Raw genomic sequence first — 25,408 nt, 5'->3', positions numbered from 1 at the left:
GTGTGTGTGATGTGCGGTGTTGCGTGTGTGATGTACGGTGTTGCGTGTGCTCTGCGCGGTGTTGCGTGTGTGTGTGATGTACGGTGTTGCGTGTGTGATGTACGGTGTTGCGTGTGTGTGTGATGTGCGGTGTTGCGTGTGTGATGTACGGTGTTGCGTGTGTGATGTACGGTGTTGCGTGTGTGTGTGATGTGCGGTGTTGCGTGTGTGATGTACGGTGTTGCGTGTGTGATGTACGGTGTTGCGTGTGTGTGTGATGTGCGGTGTTGCGTGTGTGTGTGATGTGCGGTGTTGCGTGTGTGATGTACGGTGTTGCGTGTGCTCTGCGCGGTGCTGCGTGTGTGTGTGATGTACGGTGTTGCGTGTGTGATGTACGGTGTTGCGTGTGTGTGTGATGTGCGGTGTTGCGTGTGTGATGTACGGTGTTCCGTGTGTGATGTACGGTGTTGCGTGAGTGTGTGATGTACGGTGTTGCGTGTGTGATGTACGGTGTTGCGTGTGTGATGTACGGTGTTGCGTGTGTGTGTGATGTGCGGTGTTGCGTGTGTGATGTACGGTGTTGCGTGTGTGATGTACGGTGTTGCGTGTGTGTGTGATGTACGGTGTTGCGTGTGTGATGTGTACGGTGTTGCGTGTGTGATGTACGGTGTTGCGTGTGCTCTGCGCGGTGTTGCGTGTGTGTGTGATGTACGGTGTTGCGTGTGTGATGTACGGTGTTGCGACTGTGTGTGATGTGCGGTGTTGCGTGTGTGATGTACGGTGTTCCGTGTGTGATGTTCGGTGTTGCGTGTGTGTGTGATGTGCGGTGTTGCGTGTGTGATGTACGGTGTTGCGTGTGTGATGTACGGTGTTGCGTGTGCTCTGCGCGGTGTTGCGTGTGTGTGTGATGTACGGTGTTGCGTGTGTGTGTGATGTGCGGTGTTGCGTGTGTGATGTACGGTGTTGCGTGTGTGATATACGGTGTTGCGTGTGTGTGTGATGTGCGGTGTTGCGTGTGTGTGTGATGTGCGGTGTTGCGTGTGTGATGTACGGTGTTGCGTGTGCTCTGCGCGGTGTTGCGTGTGTGTGTGATGTACGGTGTTGCGTGTGTGATGTACGGTGTTGCGTGTGTGTGTGATGTGCGGTGTTGCGTGTGTGATGTACGGTGTTGCGTGTGTGATGTACGGTGTTGCGTGTGTGTGTGATGTACGGTGTTGCGTGTGTGATGTATGGTGTTGCGTGTGTGATGTACGGTGTTGCGTGTGTGTGTGATGTGCGGTGTTGCGTGTGTGTGTGATGTGCGGTGTTGCGTGTGTGATGTACGGTGTTGCGTTTGCTCTGCGCGGTGTTGCGTGTGTGTGTGATGTACGGTGTTGCGTGTGTGATGTGCGGTGTTGCGTGTGTGATGTACGGTGTTCCGTGTGTGATGTACGGTGTTGCGTGTGTGTGTGATGTACGGTGTTGCGTGTGTGATGTACGGTGTTGCGTGTGTGATGTACGGTGTTGCGTGTGTGTGTGATGTGCGGTGTTGCGTGTGTGATGTACGGTGTTGCGTGTGTGATGTACGGTGTTGCGTGTGTGATGTGTACGGTGTTGCGTGTGTGATGTACGGTGTTGCGTGTGTGATGTACGGTGTTGCGTGTGTGTGTGATGTACGGTGTTGCGTGTGTGATGTGTACGGTGTTGCGTGTGTGATGTACGGTGTTGCGTGTGCTCTGCGCGGTGTTGCGTGTGTGTGTGATGTACGGTGTTGCGTGTGTGATGTACGGTGTTGCGACTGTGTGTGATGTGCGGTGTTGCGTGTGTGATGACCGGTGTTCCGTGTGTGATGTTCGGTGTTGCGTGTGTGTGTGATGTGCGGTGTTGCGTGTGTGATGTACGGTGTTGCGTGTGTGATGTACGGTGTTGCGTGTGCTCTGCGCGGTGTTGCGTGTGTGTGTGATGTACGGTGTTGCGTGTGTGATGTACGGTGTTGCGTGTGTGTGTGATGTGCGGTGTTGCGTGTGTGATGTACGGTGTTGCGTGTGTGATATACGGTGTTGCGTGTGTGTGTGATGTGCGGTGTTGCGTGTGTGTGTGATGTGCGGTGTTGCGTGTGTGATGTACGGTGTTGCGTGTGCTCTGCGCGGTGTTGCGTGTGTGTGTGATGTACGGTGTTGCGTGTGTGATGTACGGTGTTGCGTGTGTGTGTGATGTGCGGTGTTGCGTGTGTGATGTACGGTGTTGCGTGTGTGATGTACGGTGTTTGCGTGTGTGTGTGATGTACGGTGTTGCGTGTGTGATGTATGGTGTTGCGTGTGTGATGTACGGTGTTGCGTGTGTGTGTGATGTGCGGTGTTGCGTGTGTGTGTGATGTGCGGTGTTGCGTGTGTGATGTACGGTGTTGCGTTTGCTCTGCGCGGTGTTGCGTGTGTGTGTGATGTACGGTGTTGCGTGTGTGATGTGCGGTGTTGAGGTGTGTGATGTACGGTGTTCCGTGTGTGATGTACGGTGTTGAGTGTGTGTGTGATGTACGGTGTGCGTGTGTGATGTACGGTTTGTGCGTGTGTGATGTACGGTGTTGCGGTGTGTGTGATGTGCGGTGTTGGTGTGTGATGTACGTGTTGCGTGTGTGATGTACGGTGTTGCGTGTGTGATGTGTACGGTGTTGCGTGTGTGATGTACGGTGTTGCGTGTGCTCTGCGCGGTGTTGCGTGTGTGTGATGTACGGTGTTGCGTGTGTGATGTACGGTGTTGCGTGTGTGTGTGATGTGTGTGTGTGTGTGTACGGGTGTTGGTTGTGTGTGTGTGTGGGTGTGTACGTGTTTGTGATTTTTTTTTGCGCGTGTGTGTGTGATGTACGGTGTTGCGTGTGTGATGTACGGGGTGTTGCGTGTGTGTGATGTAGGTGTTGCGTGTGTGATGTACGGTGTTGCGTGTGTGATGTACGGTGTTGCGTGTGCTCTGCGCGGTGTTGCGTGTGTGTGTGATGTACGGTGTTGCGTGTGTGATGTACGGTGTTGCGTGTGTGTGTGATGTGCGGTGTTGCGTGTGTGATGTACGGTGTTGCGTGTGTGATGTACGGTGTTGCGTGTGTGTGTGATGTGCGGTGTTGCGTGTGTGTGTGATGTGCGGTGTTGCGTGTGTGATGTACGGTGTTGCGTGTGCTCTGCGCGGTGTTGCGTGTGTGTGTGATGTACGGTGTTGCGTGTGTGATGTACGGTGTTGCGTGTGTGTGTGTGATGTGCGGTGTTTGCGTGTGATGTACGGTTGTTCCGTGTGTGATGTACGGTGTTGCGTGTGTGTTGATGTACGGTGTTGCGTGGTGTGATGTACGGTGTTGCGTGTGTGATGTACGGTGTTGCGTGTGTGTGTGATGTGCGGTGTTGCGTGTGTGATGTACGGTGTTGCGTGTGTGATGTACGGTGTTGCGTGTGTGTGTGATGTACGGTGTTGCGTGTGTGATGTGTACGGTGTTGCGTGTGTGATGTACGGTGTTGCGTGTGCTCTGCGCGGTGTTGCGTGTGTGTGTGATGTACGGTGTTGCGTGTGTGATGTACGGTGTTGCGTGTGTGTGTGATGTGCGGTGTTGCGTGTGTGATGTACGGTGTTCCGTGTGTGATGTTCGGTGTTGCGTGTGTGTGTGATGTGCGGTGTTGCGTGTGTGATGTACGGTGTTGCGTGTGTGATTTGCGGTGTTGCGTGTGTGTGTGATGTACGGTGTTGCGTGTGTGATGTACGGTGTTGCGTGTGTGTGTGATGTGCGGTGTTGCGTGTGTGATGTACGGTGTTGCGTGTGTGATGTACGGTGTTGCGTGTGTGTGTGATGTGCGGTGTTGCGTGTGTGATGTGCGGTGTTGCGTGTGTGATGTACGGTGTTGCGTGTGCTCTGCGCGGTGTTGCGTGTGTGTGTGATGTACGGTGTTGCGTGTGTGATGTACGGTGTTGCGTGTGTGTGTGATGTGCGGTGTTGCGTGTGTGATGTACGGTGTTGCGTGTGTGATGTACGGTGTTGCGTGTGTGATGTACGGTGTTGCGTGTGTGATGTGCGGTGTTGCGTGTGTGATGTACGGTGTTGCGTGTGCTCTGCGCGGTGTTGCGTGTGTGTGTGATGTACGGTGTTGCGTGTGTGATGTACGGTGTTGCGTGTGTGTGTGATGTGCGGTGTTGCGTGTGTGATGTACGATGTTGCGTGTGTGATGTACGGTGTTGCGTGTGTGTGTGATGTGCGGTGTTGCGTGTGTGTGTGATGTGCGGTGTTGCATGTGTGATGTACGGTGTTGCGTGTGTGATGTACGGTGTTGCGTGTGTGTATGATGTGCGGTGTTGCGTGTGTGATGTACGGTGTTGCGTGTGCTCTGCGCGGTGTTGCGTGTGTGTGTGTGATGTACGGTGTTGCGTGTGTGATGTACGGTGTTGCATGTGTGTGATGTGCGGTGCTGCGTGTGTGATGTACGGTGTTGCGTGTGTGATGTGCGGTGTTGCGTGTGTGTGTAATGTGCGGTGTTGCGTGTGTGATGTACGGTGTTGCGTGTGTGTATGATGTGCGGTGTTGCGTGTGTGTGTGATGTACGGTGTTGCGTGTGTGATGTACGGTGTTGCGTGTGTGATGTGCGGTGTTGCGTGTGTGATGTACGGTGTTGCGTGTGTGATGTACGGTGTTGCGTGTGTGATGTACGGTGTTGCGTGTGCTCTGCGCGGTGTTGCGTGTGCTCTGCGCGGTGTTGCGTGTGTGATGTGCGGTGTTGCTTGTGTGTGTGATGTGCGGTGTTGCGTGTGCTCTGCGCGGTGTTGCGTGTGCTCTGCGCGGTGTTGTGTGTGTGATGTACGGTGTTGCGTGTGTGTGATGTACGGTGTTGCGTGTGTGATGTACGGTGTTGCGTGTGTGTATGATGTGCGGTGTTGCGTGTGTGATGTACGGTGTTGCGTGTGCTCTGCGCGGTGTTGCGTGTGTGTGTGTGATGTACGGTGTTGCGTGTGTGATGTACGGTGTTGCATGTGTGTGATGTGCGGTGCTGCGTGTATGATGTACGGTGTTGCGTGTGTGATGTGCGGTGTTGCGTGTGTGTGTAATGTGCGGTGTTGCGTGTGTGATGTACGGTGTTGCGTGTGTGTATGATGTGCGGTGTTGCGTGTGTGATGTACGGTGTTGCGTGTGTGTGTGATGTACGGTGTTGCGTGTGTGATGTACGGTGTTGCGTGTGTGATGTGCGGTGTTGCGTGTGTGATGTACGGTGTTGCGTGTGTGATGTACGGTGTTGCGTGTGTGATGTACGGTGTTGCGTGTGCTCTGCGCGGTGTTGCGTGTGCTCTGCGCGGTGTTGCGTGTGTGATGTGCGGTGTTGCGTGTGTGTGTGATGTGCGGTGTTGCGTGTGCTCTGCGCGGTGTTGCGTGTGCTCTGCGCGGTGTTGTGTGTGTGATGTACGGTGTTGCGTGTGTGTGTGATGTGCGGTGTTGCGTGCGTGTGCTCTGCGCGGTGTTGTGTGTGTTCTGTGCGGTGTTGCCGGTGCTCTGCGCGGTGTTGCCGGTGCTCTGCGCGGTGCTGCGTTGGCCAGGTTGCCCGTGGTTACCGGGCGTGTCCACTGCCGGCCGGGTGGACGGGCTGTTGCCGCTGACCGTGCCGGTGACCGGACCACCGAACGCCGCTCTCAGTAACAGGTCCGACATCTTGCCCGCACTCAGTGACCTGCAGGGCACACACACACATCCTCACGTCACACGGGGTAGGAGCAGAATTAGGCCATTCGGCCCATCCAGTCTACTCCGCCATTCAATCACGGCTGATCCATCTCTAGAGCTAGATAGGGCTCTTAAAAATAGCGGAGTCAGGGGATATGGGGAGAAGGCAGGAACGGGGTACTGATTGGGGATGATCAGCCATGATCATATTGAACGGCGGTGCTGGCTCGAAGGGCCGAATGGCCTACTCCTGCACCTATTGTCTATTGCTGTCTGTGTGGAGTTTGCACGTTCTCCCTGTGACCGCGTGGGTTTTCTCCGGGTGCTCCGGTTTCCACCCACGTCCCACAGACGTGCGGGCGTGCAGGTTAATCGGCCCCTCTGTACATCGCCCTCTAGTGTGTAGGGAGTGGATGAGAAAGTGGGAATAATATGGAACTAGTGTGTGCGGGGATCGCTGGTCGGCATGGACTCGGTGGGCCGAAGGGCCTGTTTCCATGCTGTACCTTTAAACTGAACTAAGGAAGTGGTACAGGATGGTGGGGATATGGGGGATCAGATTCACTGTGTAATGGTGGGTCTATTCCGTGTCTCTGTCCGTGAGCGTGTGCGTGCGTGTGCATGTGTGCGCGTGCGTGCCGTTCGTGCATGCATGTATGTGCATGCATGCGTGTACGTGTGCGTCCGTGCATGCATGCGTGTGCGAGCGTATGCATGCGTGTACGTGTGTGTCCGTGTGCATGCGTGTCCGTGGGTGCGTACGTGCATGCGTACGTGCGTTTATGCGTGTGCGTGCGTGGGCTCCATGCCAGACCTGCCGAATGACCCCGTCTCGGTGTCCCCGTGCCCTTGGATGTGGTCGAGCTGCCGCTGGAGGTTGGTCATCTCGGGCACGGGAGGGTTGGGACTGCCAGCCAGTGCCAGGCCCTGGTGAGCCAGCAATGTCACCAGACTCTGCCCACCGGTGGTCTCGGGAAACTGCAACCGCGAGGAGATCTGGGGGGAGAAACATAGAAATCATGGCTAATCGTCCCCAATCAATAACCCGTACCTGCCTTCTCCCCATATCCCTTGACTCCACTACCCGCTAGAGCTCTATCTAACTCTCTCTTAAATCCATCCAGACAGCCTGACTTGGCCTCCACTGCCCTCTGTGGCAGGGAATTCCATAAATTCACAACAAGTTTTTTCTCACCTCAGTCTTAAATGACCTCCCCTTTATTCTAAGACTGTGGCCCCTGGTTCTGGACTCACCCAACATTGGGAACATTTTTCCTGCATCCAGCTTGTCCAGTCCTTTTATAATGTTATATGTTTCTATAAGAACCCCCTTCATCCTTCTAAACTCCAGTGAATACAAGCCTAGTCTTTTCAATCTTTCCTCATATGACAGTCCCGCCATCCCAGGGATCGATCTCGTGAACACCCAGACACCAAAAACGCTGGAGTAACATGGCTGATCATCCACAATCAGTACCCTGTTCCTGCCTTCTCCCCATATCCTCTGACTCCGCTATCTTTAAGAGCCCTATCTAGCTCTCTCGTGAAAGCATCCAGAAAACCGGCCCTGAGGCAGAATAATACTCGCTATAAACGCCTCTTTTTACATTTTGAAAAATCCCTATTAAATGCACAAGAGGGCACTAGGAGGAAAGGAATAGTGAGAAAACAAACTGCGGGACAGGCAGCATCTCTGGAGAGAAGGAATGGGTGACGTTTCAGTCTGAAGAATTCCGATTTACCCATTCCTTCTCTCCAGAGATGCTGCCGGTCCCACTGAGTAACCCCAGCATTTAGTGTCCAGCACCTACACGTGGGGCAAAAGAGTAATAGATGAAGGGGTCATGGCCCCCACATGGACGTTACCTTCGTTGGCGAGCCCGCGATGGTCGGCAGGGGGCTTCGGTGAATCAGGTCGGAGAGTTTTGGCGACAGCCTGATGTGTCGGCGTTGTTGCTGGTGTTGGAGCACATGGCCGGGCACAGGGTCCCAGCGTGGGGGGGGCTCCAGGAGGCTGGGGGCGCTGTGCAGCCTGACCTGCCGTCCGTGCCAGCTGGGCTCCGGCATCACAGTGCCTGCTTCCAAAACACAAACCCATTACTCGCGGCCAGCACCATGATGGGCCGAAGGGCCTGCTGCCCTGATGCATCGCAAACCTTCAAGAAACATTTCCACAGATGCTGCCTGACCCGCTGAGTTACTCCAGCACTCTGTGAAACGTCACCTATCCATGTTCTCCACAGATGCTGCCTGACCCGCTAAGTTACTCCAGCACTCTGTGAAACGTCACCTATCCATGTTCTCCACAGATGCTGCCTGACCCGCTGAGTTACTCCAGCACTCTGTGAAACGTCACCTATCCATGTTCTCCACAGATGCTGCCTGACCCACTGAGTTATGGTGCAGCAGCATCTATGGAGCTAAGGAAATAGGCAACGTTTCGGGCCAAAACCCTTCTGGAAATAGGCAACGTTTCGGGCCGAAACCCTTCCGGGTTTCGGCCTGAAACGTTACCTATTTCCTTAGCTCCATAGATGCTGCTGCACCCGCTGAGTTACTCCAGCACTCTGTGTGCTGGAGTAACTCAGCGGGTCAGGCAGCATCTGTGGAGAACATGGATAGGTGACGTTTCAGGTGGGGACCCATCTTCAGAGTGAGTGAGGGGATCTGTCCTACCTTGCGGTGAGGGTGAGCACGGCTTGGAGCTCTCCGACGCGGAACGCCGATGCCGTGAGGAGCCGTGGTCTCCGTGCCGGGGTGAGGATGATGTCATCGCTGCCTCACTGCTCCCCCCCGCGTTAGAGCTGCACGACCTTCCCAATGCATCCGCACTGAACAGAGAGAGAGAGAGAGGCCACTCGTCAATGGAGGCAAGGACAGTGCGCAAACACATGCACACACACACGCGCACACACACGCACACACACGCACACACACACACTCATGCACACACACGCACACACACACGCGCACACACACTCATGCACACTCACGCACACAGTTGCGTACACACATGCACACACACGCACACACTTGCACACAAATGCACAAACATGCGCACACACACATGCACACATATGCGCACACACACACACGCACACAAATGCACAAACACGCGCGCACACACTCACAAGCACACACACATGCACACACACACTTGCATACACACATGCACAAACACGCACACACACACACCCACGCGCATACACACACGCAGTGGGCTCACCAACCTTGGCGGTGCACCTTGTCGTGGGGACCGCAGCTTCTGCTCCATCCGCTGGTAGTTGTGGATCTGCGTGGGGACAGGGATGGGAACGGTCGCTCTGTAGACCGCTGGCGACTCGCAGCCCGGCAACTCATGGCCTGGCAACTCACCGCCTGTCCAACTGTAAGGCACAGAAACAACAGCGTCACACACACACACACTCGCACACTTATTACAAGCGTAAATACATAATAGCAAAGTTTAGTTTAAAGATACAGCACAGAATCAGGCAGAGTCGGCACTGACCAGCGATCCCCGCACACTAACACCACCCGACACACACTGGGGACAATTTACAATTATACCGAAGCCGATTAACCTGCAAACCCGCACGTCTTTGGGATGTGGGAGGAAACCGGAGCACCCGGAGAAAACCCACGCAGGTCACGGGGAGAACGTGCAAACCCCATACAGACAGCAAACGCCTGTGGTCAGGATGGAACCCGGGTCTCTAGAGCTGTGAGGCAGCAGCTCTACCCGCTGCACCACTGTGCCCGCCCGCGACTGAACTGGGAATGTTGCGACAGTTGTTCTGGGAGCGCCCTGTAGAGCAGGGGTGTCTGGTGCCCCCCCGCCCGTGGCCCCCCCCCCCCGCCCGTGGCCCCCCCCCCGCCCGTGGCCACAGTGGGACGAGAGCCCCCCCGCCCGTGGCCCCCCGTGCTGGGACGATGACCAACCTGCTGTCACTGAGGCTGGTCATCACCATCTTTCCCATCACACCGTCATTCTGCAGCTCACCTGAGGAGGAGTAACACAGCGGGATTATGGGGGGGGTGTGGACATGTGTGTGTAGAGGCCGTGGGGGGCGTGTGTGTGTGGGTGAGGGGGGGGTTTCGAGACGGGGGGGTGTAGTGAGGGCGGGGGGAGTATGTGGGGGCAGTGGGTGTGGAGGGGGGGGTGTAGAGGGGCGGGGGGTGTGGAGGGGGGGGGCAGTATGTGGGGAGGGGGTGTGGAGGGGGGGGGCAGTAGTATTTGGGGGGAGGTGTGGAGGAGGGGGGTGTGGAGGGGGGGGGGGCAGTATGGGTGGGGGGGTGTGGGAGGGGGGGGGAGTATGTGGGGAGGGGGGTGTGTGGAGGGACGTATGTGGGGGGAGGTGTGGAGGCGGGGGGTGTGGAGGGGGGGGTGTAGAGGGGCGGGGGGTGTGGAGGGGGGGGCAGTATGTGGGGGCGGGGGGGTGTGTGGGTGAGGGGGGGCAGTATTTGGGGGGGGGTATAATACCGGACCCCCCGTGCGTGGGGCAGTTGAACGGCACCAGCACAAAGTCGTCGATGTCACAAGACGAGTTCTTGCTGCTTGCTGCTGAGTCCCGGGAGAGCTGGAGGATTCCGGCATCTTCCGTGGCCACCGACACCTGGCTCCTCTCCGCCGGTGGCTGTACGTCACACAGCGACTACGTGCACACACAGACACAGACAGCAGTGAGGGGCAGCATGGAAACAGGCCCTTCGGCCCTAATCTCCCACACCAGCCAACATGTCCCACCTGCCTGCGCTTGGTCCATATCCCTCCAAACCTGTCCTATCCATGCACCTGTCTAACTGCCATAAGGTCATACGAAATAGCAGCAGAATTAGGCCATTCGGCCCATCAAGTCTACTCCACCATTCAATCATGGCTGATCTATCTCTCCCTCCTAACCCCATTCTCCTGCCTTCTCCCCATAAACCCTGACACCCGCACTAATCAACAATCTATCTATTTCCGTCTTAAAAATATCCACTGACTTGGCATGTGCGTGTGTGCACGTGTGTGTGTGTGAGTGTGCACGTGTGTGTGTGTGTGCACGTGTGTGTGTGTGTGTGCACATGTGTGTGTGTGCACGTGTGTGTGTGTGCACGTGTGTGTGTGTGTGTGCACGTGTGTGTGTGTGCACGTGTGTGTGTGTGCACGTGTGTGTGTGTGCACGTGTGTGTGCACGTGTGTGTGTGTGTGTGTACGTGTGTGTGTGTACGTGTGTACGTGTGTGTGCACGTGTGTGTGTGTGCACGTGTGTGTGTGTGCACGTGTGTGTGTGTGTGTGCGTGTGTGTGTGTACGTGTGTGTGTGTGCACGTGTGTGTGTGCACGTGTGTGTGTGTGTATGTGTGCACGTGTGTGTGTGTGTGTGCGTGTGCATGTGTGTGTGTGTGTGTGCGTGTGTGTGCATGTGCGTGTGCATGTGTGTGTGCGTGTGTACGTGTGTGCGTGTGTGCATGTGCGTGTGCTACTTACCGGCGGTGAGGCGAGGTGTGAGGTGGACGAGCTGCTACAGGAGCTGTTGGATACGGAGCCGGAGATCGTCGGCACTGACACTGGAGCCGCTGTGGGCAGTGGGAGAGACAGCGGTCAGTGCGGCGGTCACTCTGAGGGGGGGGGGGGGTCAGTGGACACAGACACGCCTCAGGCCGGTGACCCCTGCGACCCCGACCCAACTTACATTTCTTCATGGATGAGCTGACGTCCAGGAACGGGTGGTGGAAAAACTCGCCTGTAAAACACCACAGAACAAGCGGCTGGGTTAGTGATGGGACCGGAGGCCCCCCCCAGGACATGTACACCCCCCACACACACTCATCCCCCCACCCACTGCCCGCACCCAGCCCACCCAAGGCAAGGCCCAGCTCTCACCGAAGTCCATGCGCTCCTTGTAGCTCCTGACCAGGAGACCGAGCAGGAGGTGGCGCAGGTGGGTCGATGTCTCTCGGGGAAGACTGCAGGCAGCACAAAGACAGTGTCAGCAACACACCCAAACCTGCTCCTCCCCTCCCCCACCTCCCCTCCCCCACCGCCCCCTCCCACCGCCCCCTCCCCTCCCCACCATCCCCCTCCCCTACCCTTGCTCCCAACTTCTCTCCTCAATACTCTGACTGATGAAGGCCAAAGTACCAAAAGCCTTGTTGACCACCTTGTCTACCTGCGACTCCACCTTCAAGGAACCATGCACCTGTACTCCTAGATCCCACTGCTCTACAACACTACCCAGAGGTCGACCATTCACTGTCCTGCCCTTGTTCGACGTCTCAAAATGCCACACCCCTAGTCTTTGACACTTTCATCTCTGGTCAGGAGACAATCTCTGGCCAGGGGGCCGTGTGTCTAACACCCAGCTTCACAACATCAGGGAAGTGGCGTTGGACTTACTTTGGGACCAAGGTCTTGTTTTTCTCGTAGAATAGGCGGAGATTCTGTGGACTGTTGGCCTGAGAGAGAATCGGAAACTTGCAATCATTCCACCGTCACCCAGAACCATCACAGCCCCTCAAACAACTGTTGCCCCAATACCCCCCTCACCAGCACCCATGCTCTTGGGAGAGACAGCGCAGAAACAGGCCCTTCAGCCCTCCTAGTCTGAACTGGCCAACGATCCCCGCATACTAACACTATCTTACACACATGCGCACACACACTAGGGACAATTTACACTTACACCAAGCTAATTAACCTACAAACCCGCACGTCTTTGGAGTGTGGGAGGAAACTGGAGCACCCGGAGAAAACCCACGCAGGTCATGGGGAGAACGTACAGACAGCACCCGTGGTCGGGATCGAACCCGTGTCTCTGGCGCTCGCTGTGAGGCAGCAACTCCACCACCCTGCCGCCCTGATGTCATTGCGTTGAGGGTGGGCGTGCGGGCCACGATGCCACTTACCTGGAAGGGGGCTTTGCCAGTCAGGCACTGGTACACAATTGTCCCGATACTCCACAGGTCTGCCTTGGCATCATAGTTCTGAGACATGATCACCTCTGGTGCCTGGCGGAGACACACAGAGACACGAGGTCACAGTCCAACCAACAGCCAGACTCAACATCCCAACGACTCAGCTACAAGGACTCACGTGGTCACGGGGAGAACGTACAAACTCCGCACAGACAGCACTTGTAGTCAGGATCGAACCCGGGTCTCTGGCGCTCGCTGTGAGGCAGCAACTCTACCCGCTGCTCCACCGTGCCGCCCTAACGATAAGACTCGGTGTGTAGGAAGGAACTGCAGATGCTGGTTTATACGCTGTGAAACGTCACCTATCCATGTTCTCCACAGATGCTGCCTGACCCGCTGAGTTATTCCAGCACTCTGTGAAACGTCACCTATCCATGTTCTCCACAGATGCTGCCTGACCCACTGAGTTACTCCAGCACTCTGTGAAACGTCACCTATCCATGTTCTCCACAGATGCTGCCTGACCCGCTGAGTTATGGTGCAGCAGCATCTATGGAGCTAAGGAAATAGGCAACGTTTCGGGCCGAAACCCTTCTGGAAATAGTCAACGTTTCGGGCCGAAACCCTTCCGGGTTTCGGCCCGAAACGTTACCTATTTCCTTAGCTCCATAGATGCTGCTGCACCCGCTGAGTTACTCCAGCACTCTGTGAAACGTCACCTATCCATGTTCTCCACAGATGCTGCCTGACCCGCCGAGTTACTCCAGCATTCTGGGTCTATCTTGGGCAGACTCAGATTGTTTTCTCAGGAGCTCCAGAGATTGAGGGGAGACCTGATAGAGGTTTATAAAATGATGTGTGTGTGTGTGTGTGTGGAGTGTGGGAGGAAACTGGAGCACCCGGAGAAAACCCACTCAGGTCTCGGGCAGAACGTGCAAACTCCGTACAGGCAGCACCCGTGGTCGGGATGGAACCCGTGTCTCCGGCGCTGCATTCGCTGTAAGGTGGCAACTCTACTGCTACGCCTTCTCGCCTTCCCGCCATATCCCCTGACTCCGCTATCTTTAAGAGCCCTATCTTGCTAGCAGGTACCATGTACAAGTGAGAGCTAGATAGGGCTCTTAATGATAGCGGCCTCCACCTCTGAGGCAGAGAATTCCACAGACTCACAACTCTCTGTGTGAAAAAGTGTTTCCTCGTCTCCGTTCTAAATGGCCGACCCCTTATTCTAAAACTGTGGCCCCTGGTTCTGGACTCCCCCAACATCGGGAACATGTTTCCTGCCTCTAGCGCGTCCAAACCCTTAATAATCTTATATGTTTCAATGAGATCCCCTCTCATCCTTCGAAACTCCAGAGTGTACAAGCCCAGAGATCTATCTATCTCTGCCTTAAAAACATTCCACAGATTCACCACCCTTTTGTCATGTTGCCCCCCACATCTTTAAACTTTTACCCTCTCATCCTTCTAAACTCCAGAGTGTACAAGCCCAGCTGCTCCATTCTCACAGCATATGACAGTCCCGCCATCCCTGGAATTAACCTTGTGAACCTACGCTGCACTCCCTCACTAGCAAGAATGTCCTTCCTCAAATTAGGGGACCAAAACTGCGCACTGTTTAGAAATACCATGACTTTAGACTTCTAGACTGGAGATACAGCACGGAAACAGGCCCTTCGGCCCACTGAATCCACGCCGACCAGCGATCCCCGTACACTAATACTATCCTACACGCACTAGGAACAATTTCGTTTTTACCAAAGCCAATTAACCTACAAACCCGCACGTCTTTGGAGTGTGGGTGGAAACTGGAGCACCCGGAGAAAACCCACGCAGGTCACGGGGAGAACGTACAAACTCCACACAGACAGCACGCGGGGTCAGGTCACGTTTCACAGGGTGCTGGAGTAACTCAGCGGGTCAGGCAGCAGCTCTACCCGCTGTGCCACCGTGCTGTCCCAAAATGCTGAATATGGGAATAATATTTATACGGTTGTCTCCAGAACCAGTCGGCACGGTGGCGCAGCGGGTAGAGCTGCTGCCTCACTGCGCCAGAGACCCGCTTTTGATCCTGGCCTCCGGTGCTGTCTGTGTGGAGTTTGCACGTTCTCCCTGTGACACGCATCGCAGTGGGAGGGTGCAGGACACTCACCATGTACATGGGTGATCCACACAATGTCGCTGCCAGCATGTTGCTCTGGAGGTAGCGGGCAAAGCCAAAGTCAGCTGTGGACACACAAGAACAGGAAGCCGGTCAGAGATGTTGCCACAGCCAGTCTGTGCTGGCCACCCGCTGGCCACCCACTCGCTAGTCACCCACCCACTAGTCACCCACCCACTAGTCACCCACCCGCTAGTCACCCACCCGCTAGTCACCCACCCACTAGCCACCCACCCACTAGTCACCCACCCACTAGTCACCCACCCACTAGTCACCCACCCACTAGTCACCCACCCACTAGTCACCCACCCGCTAGTCACCCACCCACTAGTCACCCACCCACTAGTCACCCACCCACTAGTCACCCACCCACTAGTCACCCACCCGCTAGTCACCCACCCGCTAGTCACCCACCAACTAGTCACCCACCCGCTAGTCACCCACCCACTAGTCACCCACCCACTAGCCACCCACCCCTAGTCACCCACCCACTAGTCACCCACCCGCTAGTCACCCACCCGCTAGTCACCCACCCACTAGCCACCCACCCGCTAGTCACCCACCCGCTAGTCACCCACCCACTAGTCACCCACCCACTAGTCACCCACCCGCTAGTCACCCACCAACTAGTCACCCACCCGCTAGTCACCCACCCACTAGTCACCCACCCACTAGCCACCCACCCACTAGTCACCCACTAGTCACCCACCCACTAGTCACCCACCAACTAGTCACCCACCCACTAGCCACCCACCCACTAGTCACCCACTAGTCACCCACCCACTAGTCACCCACCCACTAGTCACCCACCCACTAGTCACCCACCCACTAGTCACCCACCCACTAGCCACCCACCCACTAGTCACCCACCCACTAGTCACCCACCCACTAGTCACCCACCCACTAGCCACCCACCCACTAGTCACCCACCCACTAGTCACCCACCCACTAGTCACCCACCCACTAGTCACCCACCCACTAGTCACCCACCCACTAATCACCCACCCACTAGTCACCCACCCGCTAGTCACCCACCCACTAGTCACCCACTAGCCACCCACCCGCTAGTCACCCACCCACTAGTCACCCACCCGCTAGTCACCCACCCACTAGTCACCCACTAGTCACCCACCCACTAGTCACCCACCCACTAGTCACCCACCCACTAGTCACCCACCCACTAGCCACCCACCCACTAGTCACCCACCCACTAGTCACCCACCCGCTAGTCACCCACCCACTAGTCACCCACCCACTAGTCACCCACCACTAGCCACCCACCCACTAGTCACCCACCCACTAGTCACCCACCCACTAGCCACCACCCACTAGTCACCCACCCACTAGTCACCCACCCGCTAGTCACCCACCCACTAGTCACCCACCCACTAGTCACCCACCCACTAGTCACCCGCCCACTAGCCACCCACCCGCTAGTCACCCAAACTCACAATCCTTCACCATTGGACCCAAAGCCCATTTAAACCAACCCAAATAAAGACACACAGAGTGCTGGAGTAACTCAGCGGGTCAGGCAGCATCTGTGGAGAACATGGATAGGTGACGTTTCACAGAGTGCTGGAGTAACTCAGCGGGTCAGGCAGCATCTGTGGAGAACATGGATAGGTGACGTTTCACAGAGTGCTGGAGTCTGCTTGAAGCCACGGACAGGTACGGGGGGGGGGGGGGGGGGGGGGGGGGGGGGGGGGTTGGTACCCACCAATCTTGATGCAGATGTTGCTGGGATTGGCCTTGCGGCCCCCCAGGTGGCTCAGGAGGATGTTCTGGGGCTTCAGGTCGCGGTGGATGACCCCCTTACTGTGCAGCACCCTCATTGCTCCCACCACCTGCTGCAGGAAGAGGCGTATGGTGTCTTCACTCAGGGTCCCCTTCACTAGAACACAAACAGACCATCAGCGCCCCCACCCAGGCCAACGCTCCCCTTTACCCAGACGCAGCAAAACGCCCTTATGTCACAGAGCCACGGATGAAGCTTGGCCCCTCGGCCCAGCTTGCCCACACCACCCTACGTGTACTGTACTAGGTGGACAAAAATGCTGGAGAAACTCAGCGGGTGAGGCAGCGTCTACGGAGCGAAGGAATACGTGACGTTTCGGGTCGAGGCCTCGAAGGAATAGGTGACGTTTCGGCATCTTGGTCGGCATGGGCAAGTAGGGCCGAAGGGTCTCTTGCTGTGCTGGATGACTGTGAGGTGAATGGGTGGCAAGGCTACAGGGGGGGGGGGGTTGTTTTCCATGTGTGGCTGAGGCTGAGGGGAGACCTGATGGAAGTATATCCACTGATGAGAGGTGTAGATAGCAGGCACGTGCCTTCAGTAATTAGTCTGGGTAGGCAGTGGCTTTTAAAAATCTTGGAAACCGCGCATGCACAGAATGTTCTCTCGACTTTTATCAAGTAATTTGTCTTCAATAAGTCCTGTCTCTTAATGTACTTCCCATATTATTTGTACACAAAACCCATTCTTCCCTCTTTGTTTCCTGTTGTACCAAGCTGTTTTAAATGCTCTGATCATTTTTGTTCCTTTGCGCTGTTGAAGTTCTTTAAGTTCCGGCGTTGGTCCGCCATGTTAAATTATTTTAGGTTTTTTTCCTCGTAGGTTTGCTTCGAGAAACTCTTCAGGTAGTCACTGTCCATCTTTGAAAATCCCCGCCAAGAAACTTGCGCAGTCGGCTGGTGCCCATGCGCAGTGAGCAGCGCAGCTCATGCACGCGGTCCACGGTGTAAAGACAGAATTTCAGCTGCTTTACGGACCGTTGCCACTGACGGCTTGAAGCATCGTCGACGGCACGTGAGTAGCACATACGTCCACGTTTTAAATATACTGAGGATGAAACGCACCGGTGAATGATGCCTCCCTTAGAGATCGATCTCTTAGGAAAGCGTAATTCTCCCACTTTACTATTTATGACCATTTTATATGTGTTTTATATATATAAAATAATGACCATTTAATAATTTTAGTCAGGGTGGGCACTGCCTACCTTGCCTACCCTGACGGCACGTGCCTGGTAGATAGGGTAGACAGTCGCAGCCTTTAGCCCCAGGATGGAAGTGTACACCGACAGTCTGGCTGGGATCACATCTCCAACATTCTGCAAATGCATTGAATGCGAGCGGACTTACGCTGCAGGTAATCGGCAAGATCTCCCCCGTTGCAATACTGAAAAACAAATCACAGCCAGGTTCAGTGAGTGTACCCCAACATCACGAGACTCAACCCGTCAACGGGAGCAGAGAGACCCCCCCGGTCCCAGACAATAGACAATAGACAACAGGTGCAGGAGTAGGCCATTCGGCCCTACGAGCCAGCACCGCCATTCAATGTGATCATGGCTGATCATCCCCAATCAGTACCCCGTTCCTGCCTTCTCCCCATATCCCCTGACTCCGCTATTTTTAAGAGCCCTATCTAGCTCTCTCTTGAAAGCGTCCAGAGAACCTGCCTCCACCGTCCTCTGAGGCAGAGAATTCCACAGACTCACAACTCTCTGTGTGAAAAAGTGTTTCCTCGTCTCCGTTCTAAATGGCTTACTCCTTATTCTTAAACTGTGGCCCCTGGTTCTGGACTCCCCCAACATCGGGAACATGTTTCCTGCCTCTAGCGTGTCCAATCCCTTAATTATCTTCTATGTTTCAATGAGATCCCCTCTCATCCTTCTAAAGGTGACACCCAGAGAGGAGGTGGAATCTCGTAGACCCGCTGGCCAGCATGGCAGGCAGGGTGACAACAAACCCCTAACCCCACCTTCAGGAGCTTCACCCTGTGGAGCAGAAACGTACAGAATAGTGAAAGGCCTGGATAGAGTGGATGTGGAGAGGATGTTTCCACTAGTGGGAGAGTCTAGGACCAGAGGTCACAGCCTCAGAATTAAAGGACATTCCTTTAGGAAGGAGATGAGGAGGAATTTCTTTAGCCAGAGGGCGGTGAATCTGTGGAATTCTTTGCCACAGACGGCTGTGGAGGCCAAGTCAGTGGATATTTTTAAGGCAGAGATAGATAGATTCCTGATTAGTGCGGGTGTCAGGGGTTACGGGGAGAAGGCAGGAGAATGGGGTTAGGAGGGAGAGATAGATCAGCCATGATTGAATGGCGGAGTAGACTTGATGGGCCGAATGGCCTAATTCTACCCCTATTCCTTATGACCTCGGAAGGGGATGTGGAGGTCAGGGTGACATGTCCTCCATTTATTACTCGTGGAGGTCTGGAGAACATGGATAGGTGACATTTCACAGAGTGCTGGAGTAACTCAGCGGGTCAGGCAGCATCTGTGGAGAACATGGATAGGTGACGTTTCACAGAGTGCTGGAGTAACTCAGCGGGTCAGGCAGCATCTGTGGAGAACATGGATAGGTGACGTTTCACAGAGTGCTGGAGTAACTCAGCAGGTCAGGCAGCATCTGTGGAGAACATGGATAGGTGATTCTTGGAATTTCTTAGGACCAGTCTGAAGAAGGGTCCCCAAACCCAAAACGTTGCCTATCCATGTTCTCCACAGATGCTGCCTGACCCGCTGAGTTACTCCAGCACTCTGTATCTTCTTTTGTAAACCAGCATCTGCAGTTTCTTGGTTCACATTAAGCACAGAGGTTGTGACATCATGTTACAGTTGGACAGGGCTGGGCAGCAAACTGTGGGAAGGCTGTGTGAAGCTTTGGAGTTGGTGGGATTGAACTGTAAGGCAGGAATGGGTGGTTAGTTTACTCTGGAGTGTGGGAGGCTGTGAGGCACCCATGTAGAGTTTTATGAAACAATGATGGGCACATACAAGGTGGAAGCCCACATTTGTTTCCCCCCCAGGGTTGGGGAATCTAAAACCAGAGGACATGGGTTTAAGGTGAGAGGGGAAAGATTTAATTGGAATCTGAGCTGCCAGAGGAGGTAGTTGAGGCTGGGACTATCCCAACATTTAAGAAGCAGGTACATGGATAGGACAGGTTTGGAGGGGTAGGGATCGAATGCTGGCTTGTGGGACTGGTGTGAATGGGACATGTTGGTCGGCACGGACGTGTTGGGCCGAAGGGCCTGTTGTGTGGTGCAACTCACCTCCATCACCAGGTAGACGGAATTTGCCATTTCCTGTGAAAGACAGAGAAAAAGGTGCGGAGATTAGGACGTGACATTGGATTCAATCCCTGCATAAGATGCCAGTTCCTGGGCCACACACACTGGTGAAGACACCAGACACCAGGAACATCTAGTGGGCCCGTTACTTCCCACTCAGCCTGGTCAGAGAGCAGTTCCCCCTCACACCCCGACACCTGTATCCACCCACCAGCCTGAAGAAGGTTCAACGGGACAGGTATAAAAAGATAAGACACAAAATGCTGGAGTAACTCAGCGGGACAGGCAGCATCTCTGGAGAGAAGGAATGGGTGATGTTCCGGGTCGAGACCCTTCTTCAGTCTGGTCTCGACTTGAAACACGACCCATTCCTTCTCTCCAGACATGCTGCCTGTCCCGCTGAGTTACTCCAGCAGCTGTGGGCCTGCAGTTCCTTCCGACACCAATCTTCAAAGGTTGCAATGCATCACACCTTATACATTTACTTCTCAACATAGTTAAAATATACCGCTGAATAACTTCAAAACTATATTACAAGATATGGGGGACTTAGGTTGTCATAGAGTGACAGTGTGGAAACAGGCCCTTCGGCCCAACTTGCCCACACTGTCTCAGCTATACTAGTCAAAACTTAAAATATCTTTTAATAATACACTTTAAAAATATCGTTTAAATCACCGGCATTAATGACCAAACAAGGCTGATTCAATGACTAGGCCGTTGAATCTTTAAACTAAACCAGGGAGCACAGACAAAGTTGATGACAACACCAATATCAAATTAAAACCATGAAATAATTTAATTAATTCATAACTTCTAAGAACAGAATTAGGCCATTCGGCCCATCAAGTCTACTCCACCATTCAATCATGGCTGGTCTATCTCTCCCTCTCATCCCCATTCTCCTGCCTTCTCCCCGTAACCCCTGACACCCGCACTAATCAAAAAAGCGGGTTCTGGTGAAATTTGAAACCCCACAATTGTTTCACCACAGAGGCTGTCTCAGCACACTAAATATCCCATTTTCTGTTTTATTTCAGATTTACAGTTGCGGTGTGGCACGGTGGCGCAGCGGGTAGAGCTACTGCCTCACAGCCCCAGAGACCCTGGTTCGATCCTGACGACGGGTGCCGTTTGTGTGGAGTTTGCACGTTCTCCCCGTGACCTGCGTGGGTTTTCTCCGGGTGCTCCGGTTTCCCTCCACACTCCAAAGACGTGCGGGTTTGTAGGTTAATTGGCTTCGGTGAAATTGTAAATTGTCCCTGGTGTGTGTAGGATGCTGCTAGTGCTGTGGTTCTTAACCTTTTTGGCACCAGTATGCACATATATGAGCAAAATACTGTATATGGAATGTACCTTTGTTAGGTTCCCAAACATGAGCTCAACAAATGATATGTTAAAAATAGCACAGTCAGGGGATATGGGGAGAAGGCAGGAACGGGGTACAGATTGGGGATTGAATGGCGGTGCTGGCTCGAAGGGCCAAATGGCCTACTCCTGCACCTATTGTCTATTGTTATTTGTGTCCCCTTCGTGACCCCTGGCAAAGCCCCATACGACCCCCATAGGTGGTCACGACACCCAGGTTAACAACCACTGTGCTAGTGTGATCGCTGGCTGTCACGAACTCAGTGGGCCGAAGGGCCTGCTTCTGCACTTATCCCGAAAAGTAAAATCTAAAGCCTCCAACGTTTCAACCAATGTAAACATGCGGTTACCTGGAAGTCATAGAGTGCCACAATATTGTCGTGCTTCAGTTCCTGAAAAAATAGCAAATAATAGCTCTTGTTGGTGAAACCACAGGTTTAAAACAAAGCCCCAACATCCCACAGATCCAAACCCTTGGCCACAGACGGTTACATGATAAATGTCAAATGAAATGCCACCCTTACCTTCAATATCTTTATTTCCTTTCCCAGAAGGGTTTGAGATTTGATTAAGTTTTTCTTGTTAATACATTTAATGGCAACTTCACAGTCATGTTTCTGGAAAGAAAACCAATTATATTTCATATACTTAGAGCCACAGAGCACGGAAACAAGCCCTTCGGCCCAACATGTCCATGCTAGCCGACTCGCCCCATCTAAACTAGTCCCATTTGGCCCATATATCCCTCCTAACCTGTCCTATCCACATGTCTTTTAAATGTGGCGATCGTCCCAGCCTCAACTACCTCCTCCGGCAGCTCATTCCGTGTGTTAAAAAGTTGCCCCTCAGGTCCCTAATTAAATCCTCCCCCCCTCATCATAAACCTATGTCCTCTAGTTCTCGATTCCCCTACTCTGGGTAATAGGCTGTGCACTCAACACAGGCTCAAAAGTATTTAATAGTTATATAGTCAAGAGAGAGTTTTATCAGATAGGACAATGACATTCTTGCTTGTTGCAGCACAACACAATATGTCAACATAATACAGAACAGGAGATTAAAGTTCAGTGTGTCTATATACCATAGACCATATATATATACACATAAATAAACAGATAAAGTGTAATAGGCTGTTATTGTTCAGAGTTGGTTTGATGTTGAGTTTAATAGCCTGATGGCTGTGGGGAAGCAGCTGTTTCTGAACCTGGATGTTCCAGATATCAAGCTCCTGTATAAGCGTGTATATTTAAATTAAATTAAATTTCTTTATTTATATAGCACATTTTTAGTCAACTTGCAATGACCCCAAAGTGCTTCACATAATTACATCCACACACACAGGCAAAGGTGGGTGAAGTGTCTTGCCCAAGGACACAACGACAGTATGCACTCCAAGCGGGATTCGAACCAGCTTCCTTTCCGGTTGCCAGCCGAACACTTAGCCCATTGTGCCATCTGTCGTGTTATATCTATATATAATGATGACATTCTTCCTACATCTGGTGTGCTGGCCTTTATAAATCAGAGCATTGAGTATAGAAGTTGGGATGTAATGTTAAAATTGTACAAGGCATTGGTGAGGCCAATTCTGGAGTATGGTGTACAATTTTGGTCGCCTAATTATAGGAAGGATGTCAACAAAATAGAGAGAGTACAGAGGAGATTTACTAGAATGTTGCCTGGGTTTCAGCAACTAAGTTACAGAGAAAGGTTGAACAAGTTAGGGCTTTATTCTTTGGAGCGCAGAAGGTTAAGGGGGGACTTGATAGAGGTCTTTAAAATGATGAGAGGGATAGACAGAGTTGACGTGGAAAAGCTTTTCCCACTGAGAGTAGGGAAGATTCAAACAGGGGGACATGACTTGAGAATTAAGGGACTGAAGTTTAGGGGTAACATGAGGGGGAACTTCTTTACTCAGAGAGTGGTAGCTGTGTGGAATGAGCTTCCAGTGAAGGTGGTGGAGGCAGGTTCGTTTTTATCATTTAAAAATAAATTGGATAGTTATATGGATGGGAAAGGAATGGAGGGTTATGGTCTGAGCGCAGGTATATGGGACTAGGGGAGATTATGTGTTCGGCACGGACTAGAGGGGTCGAGATGGCCTGTTTCCGTGCTGTAATTGTTATATGGTTATATGGTTATCTCTCTATTCACCTGGTGATCGTACACATTCTGCAATATCTTAAAACAACATTATAAATGTCTATTTAAGAAGGAACTGCAGATGCTGGAAAATCGAAGGTACACAAAAAAGCTGGAGAAACTCAGCGGGTGCAGCAGCATCTATGGAGCGAAGGAAATAGGCAACGTTTCGGGCCGAAACCCTTCCGGGTTTCGGCCCGAAACGTTGCCTATTTCCTATAGTGGAGATTGTTCAACTTTGCATGGAGCGAAGGAAATAGGCAACGTTTCGGGCCGAAACCCTTCTTCAAACGTTATAGACGTCACATTATAAATGTCTACTTTGGGGAGTCACTGGTGACTAATCACTGCTTGAGCTTCTATTTGCAAGAAAACATATTTCTGGCCAAATAAACTGTTTTCTGACATATTTATATTGCTTTTACACTATATTATATTGACATAACTAATATTTCTAATATACTGGTCTGAAGAAGGGTCTCAACCCGAAACGTCACCCATTCCTTCTCTCCAGAGATACTGCCTGACCCGCTGAGTTACTCCAGAATTCTGTGTCTTATATTCAGTGTAAAACAGCACCTGCAGTTCCTTCCTGCACATATTATATTCCTGAGTGTTTAGTGAAGCACTCTGACCTGACCTGGTTCTCTCTCTCGAATTTGTGAATGAATATTGGGATGTGTTGGAAGTGGGGATGGGGTACCATCTCCAGCTCAAATTCCATTTGCAATATAAGCTAGAGGACCAGGAAACCACGGGTAGACATGTCCCGACTTGTCTTACTGGGGGAGAGAGGGAGAGAGGGAGAGAGGGGGGAAGAGAGGGGAGAGAGAGATGTAGGGAGAGAGGGAGAGAGAGAGGGAGAGAGAGAGGGGGGAGAGAGAGAGGGAGAGGGAGAGCAAGAGAGAGAGAGAGGGAGAGAGAGGGAGGGAGAGGGAGGGAGAGAGGGAGAGAGGGAGAGAGAGGGGGAGAGGGAGGGAGGGAGAGAGGGGGAGAGGGGGGAAGAGAGGGAGAGAGGGGGGAAGAGAGGAGGGAAGAGAGAGGGAGGGAGGAGAGAGGGAGGAAGAGAGGGGGGAGGGAGAGGGGGGAAGAGAGGGGGAGAGAGGGAGCGAGAGGAGAGAGGGAGGGAGAGGGGTGGGTGGTGCAGGGGCCGGCCTGCCCTGCCCTGTCCTGCCCCGCCATGCCGCAGTGCCAACCCGTGCCCGGCCACTACCTACCTCGGTGCATCGGCCTCTGAAGACGACGGCGAACGCCCCGTGCCCGATCAGATCCTTCCTGTTGAACTCGAACCTGCCCAGAGTCTCCATCCCCGGGCCCCGGGCCTCGGCCTCGGCTCCCCCGGTCCCCGCTGCTGTGTCACGGGCGGCCGGGAGAGGTGACGGTGACGGTGTCGGTGTCGGGGCCGCTGCAGCTACACTCGCCTCTCGCCATCACCCCGGGCCTGTGCGCCCGGCTCATGGTCCCCTTACACCCGGCCCGGCTGCCATGGCCCAGCCGCCGGCTGCCCCTGTGTGTGTGTGTGCGTGTATGTGGGACAGGGGGCCGCAGCGATCTCCCGGCGCTGGACACAGTAGCGACACAATAACGTTACAGTAGCGGACAGTTGCTACAATGTAGCCGCGCTCTGGCACAGAGACAGTGACCGGTCACAGCGGCTGCACAAAGGATGCGGCTGTTGCTGCTGTTGTTGCTGCTTCTTCCCTGCTGTCTGGCTGTCTGTCTCTCTCTCTCTCCCTGTGTGTTTGTTTGTTTTCTCTCTCTCTCCTCCCCTCTCTTCTCTCCTCCCCCTTTTCTCTCTCTCTCTCTCTCTGTGTGCTGAAATCACGCAAGCGCCGAGTTTGTGCTGAGAAGCGGAAACTGCAGCTAATAACACAGACAGACAGACAGAGAGAGAGAGAGAGAAATGAACAGACAGACAGACAGACAGACAGACAGAGAGAGACAGACATAGACAGACAGACAGACAGACAGACAGACAGAGAGAGATAGGGGGAGAAAGAGATAGACACACACACACACACACACAGACACACAGACGGAGAATCATTTATTGATGTAGATTGCTGAATGTGTGGATAACAATGGGCAGATGTGGCCCCACATGTGGCTGTCTA

The 25,408-nt window shown here is 53.6% G+C and overlaps 1 protein-coding gene across 5 annotated transcripts in view; it reads right to left on the bottom strand.

Annotated features, from left to right (window-relative positions):
- ulk1 (unc-51 like autophagy activating kinase 1) overlaps positions 1-25,013 on the bottom strand; it is a 37,265-nt gene extending 12,252 nt beyond the window's left edge. For 2 of the 5 annotated variants that reach the window (XR_004415755.1, XM_033043922.1), the window contains exons 1-19: positions 24,512-25,012; positions 21,677-21,769; positions 21,503-21,544; positions 19,767-19,799; positions 17,846-17,882; positions 16,422-16,595; positions 14,693-14,766; positions 12,532-12,633; positions 12,023-12,081; positions 11,510-11,592; positions 11,319-11,369; positions 11,114-11,202; positions 10,122-10,293; positions 9,581-9,641; positions 8,869-9,024; positions 8,315-8,469; positions 7,505-7,716; positions 6,453-6,634; positions 5,530-5,645 (exon numbers count right to left, since the gene is read on the bottom strand). Coding sequence is in view for 4 of the 5 variants with exons in the window: in XM_033043922.1 (XP_032899813.1) it covers positions 5,530-5,645; positions 6,453-6,634; positions 7,505-7,716; positions 8,315-8,469; positions 8,869-9,024; positions 9,581-9,641; positions 10,122-10,293; positions 11,114-11,202; positions 11,319-11,369; positions 11,510-11,592; positions 12,023-12,081; positions 12,532-12,633; positions 14,693-14,766; positions 16,422-16,595; positions 17,846-17,882; positions 19,767-19,799; positions 21,503-21,544; positions 21,677-21,769; positions 24,512-24,601 (1,981 nt within the window). In the remaining variant the exon portion in view is untranslated. Of the gene's footprint in view, positions 1-5,529; positions 5,646-6,452; positions 6,635-7,504; positions 7,717-8,314; positions 8,470-8,868; positions 9,025-9,580; positions 9,647-10,121; positions 10,294-11,113; positions 11,203-11,318; positions 11,370-11,509; positions 11,593-12,022; positions 12,082-12,531; positions 12,634-14,692; positions 14,767-16,421; positions 16,596-17,845; positions 17,883-19,766; positions 19,800-21,502; positions 21,545-21,676; positions 21,770-24,511 lie in introns of all 5 variants that reach the window. The other 3 variants (XM_033043923.1, XM_033043924.1, XM_033043925.1) reach the window with 3 other exon arrangements.
- Between the last annotated feature and the right edge of the window lie 395 nt (positions 25,014-25,408).

Source organism: Amblyraja radiata, chromosome 25 (assembly GCF_010909765.2).
Source record: "Amblyraja radiata isolate CabotCenter1 chromosome 25, sAmbRad1.1.pri, whole genome shotgun sequence".
NCBI lineage: Eukaryota > Metazoa > Chordata > Chondrichthyes > Rajiformes > Rajidae > Amblyraja > Amblyraja radiata.
Note: the sequence above shows the minus strand (reverse complement) of the source record. Positions and strands in the feature narration are given on the sequence as shown.